Source organism: Camellia sinensis, chromosome 6 (genome assembly GCF_055761805.1).
Source record: "Camellia sinensis isolate YWXY chromosome 6, ASM5576180v1, whole genome shotgun sequence".
NCBI classification, from domain to species: Eukaryota; Viridiplantae; Streptophyta; class Magnoliopsida; order Ericales; family Theaceae; genus Camellia; species Camellia sinensis.
The window spans coordinates 137,845,704-137,855,046 of NC_138966.1; the positions used below are offsets into that span (position 1 = coordinate 137,845,704).

The 9,343-nt window shown below is 32.8% G+C and overlaps 1 protein-coding gene across 1 annotated transcript; it reads left to right on the forward strand.

The window, feature by feature from the left end:
- Nucleotides 1-1,339: 1,339 nt before the first annotated feature.
- On the forward strand, nt 1,340-1,738 carry LOC114302051 (uncharacterized). The gene has a single exon (XM_082876478.1). The coding sequence runs from the start codon at nt 1,340-1,342 to the stop codon at nt 1,736-1,738; it is 399 nt and encodes a 132-aa protein (XP_082732604.1).
- The last annotated feature ends 7,605 nt before the right edge of the window (nt 1,739-9,343 follow it).

Below are 9,343 nucleotides of genomic sequence, written 5' to 3' on the forward strand. Positions count from 1 at the left end.
GAGATTCCAGAAATGGTCAAGAATTGAAATCAGAAGGAACAGTTGCTTACCAGAAAAAATGAAGCCGATGCGAGAACTGCCGAAATCAGTCGGTAGTTACAGATGTGGCAGAACGACGAAAGTTCCACCAGGAAGACAAAAACAGAGCCTGGAAGCTTCAGCAATGACGGATTCGAAAGAATGAGTTTAGAGAGAGAAACAGCAAATGCAGTAGCGAAAAAATGAAAGAAAAAGGAAGAGTTTTTTTGTCAAAAACCAAAAACGACGGCAAAAGATAATCAATGCGCCTGGAGCAGCGCATACGTCAGGTGGCGTACGCAAAAAAAACGTGGTTTATAAGCGCGTCACAAACACTGACCAATAAGGTAAAGACGCGTAAGAGAAACGGTTGAAAAGTGATGCATGACAGCTCATGCGCATAGGAAAGTTCACTGGAATTCTTGTTCTCCGAAGAGAACATGTCGGCTTGAAATAAATGATCTCGGTTGAAGAGTTTGTAAGCCAATGTATAGAAAGAGATATCGATATAGGTTCCATCACCTCAGAATACCGAAGTAATAGAACCTAGGGGGCAGTTGTGGGGATATATTTTCTGAATACCAACACGTGGCATGGTGACGCCGACATGTCAGCCGAGGTGCCACATGTCGTGGTAGTTATGCCGAGGTTATCTTTAGCGAGGCCGAGGTGATCTCCGAAGATATCGGAATCCGAGATAAGCGGATAAGGGACAAGAGTCCTAGAGTAAAGAGAAGACTTAGCCAAGATAAGGATAAAACTCTTAGGGAGTTTATCTTTATCTCTTAAAGAGTCCAAAGTAAGTACAGAACAGGAATTCATAGAAGTCAGGCTTCTAGTGGGATTAGGATTGAATTGGCTATAAAAGAAAGGCACCCCCGTGGGTCTAAGGTACGCAGTTTTATGCTTGAGCTTGTAAGTTTAGCACTTGATTATCTTTGAGAGATATACTGACTTGATCGTCGGAGTGCCCCCGAGTGGAAGAGCCACCGCCGGAGCCTTTTCTTTCTGTTACAGGTTTGCTGAAGCCATCTATTCTGCCGGTGCTCTCCAGCTGATTACTAGGCGGGCAATGTGGTCAGAAAATTACCCACACAGTAATAATGAAAAAAAAAAAAAAAAAAAAACATAGACTACTAGTTCAAGAAAATTATTGTGAAAAATGTACAGAGATAGACGGAGACTGGCACACCCACCAACCCATAAGGGACCAAAAGTCTTTCAAATAATTCACTTTGTTCATTGCATCAATCACGTATAGAAAGAAAGAAGAGAGAAGAGAAGGGAAGAGAAGAAAAGAAAGAAATTGAAGGTGAGAGAGATGGAAGGCATCATCCCTATGGTTTGCAGGGCCCTGAAGAAGAAGATAACTCACCGGCAATACAAGTGTCTCTCCTCCGGTGCTGCTCAAACCTATAACAACAACACCTCAGTTGACTTCTATGCCCAACAAGGTTACAAAAGCTATCAACTGGAAATGGCTAATTCCATTGGTAGTGGTGGTGGTGATGTTGAATTAATGGCTAGTAGTAATGGCTGCCAACACCACCACCACCGACGACACAAGTCCTCCATTGGCAATTATTCTACTGGGTTTTTGGCAGCACCAGAGGATACGGATACGGATACGGTGGTGTTACACAATAAGCAGCCCAAGCACAAGTTGGTGCGCTTTAGGAGCCATAGATTCTTCTCTTGTGTCACTCCAAACTCTGCATGATCAAAGATCAACCCACCAACCCTTCTTCGATTTTTGTTATTTTTGTGTAAAATATAATACCATATTATTGTTCTCTTTTGCTTATAATTGTTTAGATTAGTGTTTTGGGTAAGGTCTATGTATATAGGTTTTTTTTTTAATAAATTTTTTAAAAGAAGCTATTTTTCTCATTTTAGGTCTGTTTCTTGTAGCTAGCCAAGGCAGAAGGCTAGTGAGAATTTGGGAGAGTGAGAACATGATTAATTAAGCATGAACAAGGAGGAGAGAGTGATACATTTAATTTATTTTACGATCACCAAATTGAGACTTCGTATCAGATACAGATCTTATTAATATTAATATATTTACGTATGTGATCCATAAAATTAGTTAATCAGGTTTGTTTTGCCATTACTCTGCAGGCATCATTTGTCGCTTATAATATAATTACCCAATTTAATTAGCTAAGCCTAAGCCTAGTATCAAAAGAGTCTTTCAAATTTGATCAACTTGTCTTGAAATTAACTAAACTTATTAGCTAAGACCATCTCCAACCGTTCACCAAATCCATCAACAAATTCAAATTTGGTGAAAAAAAGGTACTTTTTGGGGGCTTTTCCCATATTAAGCCTCTTTTGCATCCTATTTCCCAAACTAGGCCTAGTTTGGATGGATTTCCCAAACTAGGCTAAAGCGCTATTACAAATCGAGCTTTCACTGTTTGGAGCCCAAAACTTGATAAATAGTGAAGGTACTATTGTGAATAGCGATTTTAATTAAGAAAACGCTGTTTTAAATAGTGATTTTAAGGTAAATTTTTTTTTCTGAATGAAACGCTATTATGAATAGCGCTTTATATGTGGATTCCTTTTGTGAATAAAACGCTATTTCAAATAGCGATTTTACTGTGCATTTGTTTTCTGAAGAAAACGCTATTCGTAATAGCGTTTTCACTGTTAATTAATGAAAACGCTAATTGAAAGAACGCTTTTAAAACTCCTATAAAACACGGGTATGGCCTCATTTGCAATCACATTTTTGACACTTAGGTTTTTCGTCTCATGCTCGATCTCTCTCATTTCTCAGACTCTCTAGCTCTCACTCTCCATCTCCCTCTGCTCTCAGACTCACTCGCTCTCGATCTCGCTCTGCTTCGGCTCTCACTGTCGCTCTCGCTCTCCCTCTGCTCTCTGCTCTCACTCTCTCTCTCTCCGTGGTATGACATCTAGCTCTGTCTGTATCATTTGAATTTTATGTATTTATTTATTGTGTTTGTGAAAAATGTGAATGTGTTTGTGAAACTGTGGATGTTAGGGTTTTAAATGTGAATTATTAAATGTGTTAGGGTTCTAATGTGTTAGGGTTTTATCAGTGTGGTTATGAAATTAGGGTTTGGAATTTTTTGAAATCAGAAATCAGGGTTTGAATTTGTGGAATTTTTTATGCTTTTGAATTTTTGGATGTTGCTTGTGAATTGAATATTTGGGTTTGAAATTATCAGTGTGGTTATGAAATTAGGGTTTTAAACATAATTGTTGCTCGATATCAGATTGTTCACACATCCTTTTAAGATGACATTTTAGGGTTCAAAAAATTAAGTGTTTTGAATCATAAATCAGGTTTGGAATATTTTGAATTTTTTGAATTTTTTAAATAAATCATAAATATGAGAATTGAGAATTGAAAATTGGAATTATGAAATTCATAAATCATAAATTCATATAATTGATAATTGTTAATGTCATATTATGAAATTCATATAATTGAGAATTGAGAATTAAAATTATGAAATGTTTATATCTTGAAATTTGAAATCAGAAGTTGGAATTTTGAAATTATGCCTGTGAATCAAAATGTCTATTATGAAATTGTTTTTTTTTTTTTTTGCTTGTTAAGAGGAATTAAAAGGAAATTAGGGTTTTAAAATTAATTTTTTTTAATTAAGAATAAAATTAAAAAAATTGAAATTCATATAATTGATAATTGTTAATGTCATATTATGAAATTCATGTAACTGAGAATTGTTGAATTGGAATTATGAAATGTCTATATTTTGAAATTTGAAATCAGAAATTAAAATTTTGAAATTATGCTTGTGAATCAAAATGTCTATATTTTGAATTTTGAATTGTGAATAAACCAACCTATATTTGTTGAATTGGAAATTGTTTTTTTTTTTTTTTGCTTGTTAAGAGGAATTAAAAGGAAATAAGGGTTTGAAATTAGGGTTTTAAAAGTAATTTTTTTTAATTAAGAATAAAATTCAAAAAATTGAAATTCATATAATTGATAATTGTTAATGTCATATTACGAAATTCATGTAATTGAGAATTGTTGAATTGGAATTATGAAATGTCTATATTTTGAAATTTGAAATCAGAAATTGGAATTTTGAAATTATGCTTGTGAATCAAAATGTCTATATTTTGAATTTTGAATTGTGAATAAACCAACTGATATTTGTTGAATTGGAAATTGTTTTTTTTTTTTTGCTTGTTAAGAGGAATTAAAAGGAAATTAGGGTTTGAAATTAGGGTTTTAAAAGTAATTTTTTTTAATTAAGAATAAAATTCAAAAAATTGAAATTCATATAATTGATGATTGTTAATGTCATATTATGAAATTCATGTAATTGAGAATTGTTGAATTGGAATTATGAAATGTCTATATTTTGAAATTTGAAATCAGAAATTGGAATTTTGAAATTATGCTTGTGAATCAAAATGTCTATTATGAAATTGTTTTTTTTTTTTTTGGCTTGTTAAGAGGAATTAAAAGGAAATTAGGGTTTTAAAAGTAATTTTTTTTAATTACGAATAAAATTAAAAAAATTGAAATTCATATAATTCATAATTGTTAATGTCATATTATGAAATTCATATAATTAAGAATTGAGAATTGAAATTCATATTATGAAATTCATGAATTGAGAATTAAGGTGGACTGACAATTTCAATTCGAGGTCCACATGGTTACATATATATGATCATTTTTGTTTAAGAAAATAAGACTGTAAATTGTATGATTGAATTCAAAATCTGAAAATTGAAAACATTTGAAAAAATCAAAAGTTCAGAGATTTGAAAAAAAAAAAATGAATTTAGTGCATAATTGCCCATATAACTGATATAGGAGTATTTTTGGAAAACCCAAAATATGAGACATAAACACCCAGAGAAGACTTCTCTTTATAATAGTACTACATATATATACACCTTTATTCAGTATTTCATTTGGTAATATCAATGTGGGGTTGTATACTTGAGAAATGGTATTTGAATCTGTCGCCTATTATACTATATGAGAAATGGTATTTGTCACCTGATTTATTTCACTATACTATTTGACCCTCTAGGTGTATTTATTCAATTCAAGACATTGTGCATATTTAATAAAGGGCAAATTTCACTTCAATGTGCATGTACAAACTACCTATATAATTTGGAAATAACTATAATGTTCCTGTGGAAGGGGGTTATGTTCTTATTTTCAAATATCAGAGGTAAATCACACATAGAGTAAAGCAAAGGGGGTTAAAGTCAATTTCATCTTTCAAAAAAATGACAAATATAATATGAATTTCAATTAAGAATACTAAGTGTATGGAAAGATTAACGTTTTTTCATAAGTTAAATTTTATGAAACTAATTTCTACTAAATGAAATTATTAAAAAAATATATTTAATTTTGAATGTATTTTATTAAAAAAAAATATTTGTATTGACTTCAAAATAATAAATGAAAAGATCCTGTACTCTCAAATAAAAGATCATGTTCTCTCAAATATTTAATTTTGACTCTATTTTATTCAAAAAAAAATATTTTTATTGACTTCAAAATAATAAATGAAAATATCATGTTCTCTCAAAATATTTAATTTTGACTCTATTTTATTTAAATAAAGAAAAATTGGTTTAATTTCGTTTGGTTTATTTCACTATATTTGGGGTCAGGCACCCAGAATATGATTAAAAAATTTAATGAGCTGAATTTGTAATACATATAATTGCATTATAGTAGAAATTAAAATTTCCTCACAAAACTTAAGAAAATTTGAAAAAAATTTTGAAATGGGTATTGAACAAAGTGACTTATCGTCACTTCTGCTTTGTAACTGTCCATCCCACCACCATTGAAAAGGAAAATCTAAACATTATGTTTTAATAATTTTTATTTTTATTTATATAATTAGAAGTCATTATTAGACTAGTTATAATATACGCATGAAAAGAGTCTTAAAATATTTTAATTAATAGTCCATAGCAATTTCGTAGGTAAGAAGGGAAAAAAAAAATAATGACACTTTGATGGGTAAGCATGTGTTTCATAATACCAAATAATTGGTATGGATGGCCCGATAGATTCACATGGATAACTATCTACAATTTACTACATAGATTTAACCGCCAACTTCAATTTTCTCTCTAATTTTTGGCCATTATAAATTATCTCTCTAATTATTTTTTTCTTACTTTTCAGAACGACCCAAAATGAGTTTTTTGTTTTAATTTCATGACAAAGCCTCTATGGCCTCTAAAAAGTGGATGATGGTTACTAGTTCACATAGGAAACAACTTTGTCATTAAGGTCCCTAATGGCACAAGTTTGAGCAAATCAAATTAACTTATCTGTAATTGTCCATAAATCTGAAGAATTGGATCACCAGTTTTAAAAAATTAATAACAATGTTTGAAACCTCTATTTTATATTGTCCAAATCAATCGAGTTCTTTCAACTCAATGGAACAAATATTTAATTATCTACAAAACTTACACTATGATTTAAGATCTTTGTATGATTTGTCAAATTTTGTCCAGTCTCACTGAATAAGAAAAATACTTGATAGAATGAAGTGTTTTTTAAATGTGTGATATATCTGTCTACCTCATCAAAATACTAAAAAATAGATTAAGATTTATGAAAAGAAAACAAAATAAGTGTTTTTAAAATTGGTCCCGCCTACATGCGTACGATTAAATCATTGCCTAAATTAACGGTTGTGTAGAGTCATTATTATTATTTATTTATTTATTTATTTTCTTTCAGTGAATGCTTTTTAAAAATTGATCATATTGAGGGAGGGATGATATGAAGTTATTGCTGCTATGTGATTCAAAATTTATTTTTCGCCACTAATTCAAAAGAATGAAGACAAGAAGTATAGTTGTTCTGATGTTTTTTTAAAATTAAAACAAGAGAGCAATGACAACAAAGAACATTCACGCTGAAAAGATAACAGTCTTCAAATAAGAAGTAAATAAAAACTCCACGTAGAGATGAAATCTCAGCTGTTGTTTTATACGAATAAAAATAAGTGAGAAAAATGAGAAAATAAACCGTAATAATCAAATTGAGATACAAATATACAGCTGACAAAATATAAATTGAAGTAATGTTTCACCTTTACAGTTCCTTCAATCCTGGAAAATATAAATTGACAAAAAATGAGAGGGTTGATTTTTATAGGAAAATGTCACTTATGATATAAATGTGACTTCTAGAAAATTTATTGTTGTTCTTTTAATGTTTATTTTAGAAGTAGAATTCGATATATGTATATTGTTGATGTTTTAATGTTTATTGTTTCATTGAAGCAAGTATATGGCAACTGTTCCAATTATCTTCTACTGGGGGGAAACATAATTCGGGATCCCGATGAAGGTGTGTCATATGATGTTAAGCCAAAAGGGATATATTGGGTGCAACTTGGCACCACACTTAGCAATTTGGAGGAGATGTTTATGTCCAAGGTGGCAAGTTACGGGGAAACAGTCCGATTGATCTTCAAATGTAGATATCCTTATCACCAGTGGCAAGCAACTAGCAAATACAAAATATTACCGATAAATGACGATGAGGCGTTGAACACCGTATTAAGTATCGGTGGAAGTTTCCAACCACCAAATTGTTTGGAAGTGTACATTCAGAAAGAGGTTGTACATAATCTTCCGAATATGACACAAATGGATTCTCATCCATTCACTACATTGCTGACACATGGGATTGACACGATAGCGTTTCAGTCTCCTATGTATGAATCAAATGAATGTTATGCAGCGGGTTACACACAATAGACATTTCATGGCCATGGTGGACAATCAAGTTCACGTGGTGGATATGAGACTGAATTTCACAATAACATCGAAGATGTGCCCACCCACAGCCATCATACCACTCCAATTGAAGTTGCTGGTAATATAGCTGAAACGGTTAATTCTGTGCAATTCGCTAACAGTGACATGTACGGTCCTGATGTCGCCCTAGAGAATGATGAGAATGAAATGTGTGATGAAGAAAATTTATTGGGCGGATTAGATGATGATGATGAAGAAGAAGATGATGTCGACGCTCCCGTTGATATTCAGAATGCCCACATTCCACCTAGACCTGAAATCCCTTTCTATGAAAACATTCACATGGGTGGTGATTTTGACATTAGTAATCGCGATGTCGTTCCCCGTAATCGAATCTGGAATGCTGAAAATCCAGAGTTGGACAAAGGGATGGTTTTCGTTGATAAGAAGCAACTCGTACATGCTGTGAAATTGTACCATGCAACAAATAATCGAGAGTATAAAGTCGTAACCTCCAAACGAGACATTTGGGTGGGTGCTTGCAAGCACGATTGCAGATGGTGGTTGCGTGCATCTCTTAGTAGGATACATGGTCTTTTTGAAATAAAACAGTATAAGGGTCCTCACCATTGTTTATACCCATGAATGAACAGGGACCACACTAATATTAACTCCAGTTACATTGCTTCTCATCTTTTGGGACTAGTTGCGGTGAGTATACAAAATAAATGTTTACATTTATATACATATTTGTTTGTTTAAAGTGTTTACACCAAAATAATCTGACTCATAGGTACTGTCGTATGCAGAATGAACCTGATATGCCCATTAAGAATGTCATCGAAGATGTCAAAAATACCATGAACTATAGTATATCATACAAGAAGGCGTGGCATGCAAGGGCAAAGGCAATTAGAATGGTATTCGGAGATTGGGATGAATCATATAGGATGTTGCCTAAATTCATGCATACATTACAAATATCTAATCCTGGCACCATCATGCGATGGAAGCATAGATATACCGGAAGTACAACCATTATGCCCGTCTTCCACTTTGTTTTTTGGTCTTCCAAACCTGTCATCGATGAATTCAGACATTGTAGGCCTGTTATAACCATAGATGGTATATTCTTATACGGGAAATACACTGGTGTGTTGCTTGTAGCAACGATTGTCACTGCTAATGGCAAAGTATTGCCGCTTGCATTCGCGGTTGTCGACAGGGAGAGTTTGGAGTCTTGGTCGTTCTTCATTTCAAAGATCAAGGAACATATTGTCATGGACCGACAGGGAGTGACTTTGATATCTGATCGAGCTGAGAGTATTTTAACTGCTGTGAGGCGGCATTGGCTTAATCCCTCGCTCCAATTTGTTAGATATCATCGGCACTGCCTTCGACATGTTTGTAGTAACTTTAACACTAAGTTCAAAAATAAGGAGCTGAAACAACTTTTATGGAAAGCAGGGAGTGCTCATCAACGACGAAAGTGTAATGGTTACTTACAACAAATACAGGCTATTGACCAAAAGCCATCAATTGGGTTTACAAG

What these genes read in the sequence shown, in the direction of transcription:
- LOC114302051 (XM_082876478.1), top strand. Translation starts at nt 1,340, where the DNA reads ATGGAAGGCATCATCCCTATGGTTTGCAGGGCCCTGAAGAAGAAGATA.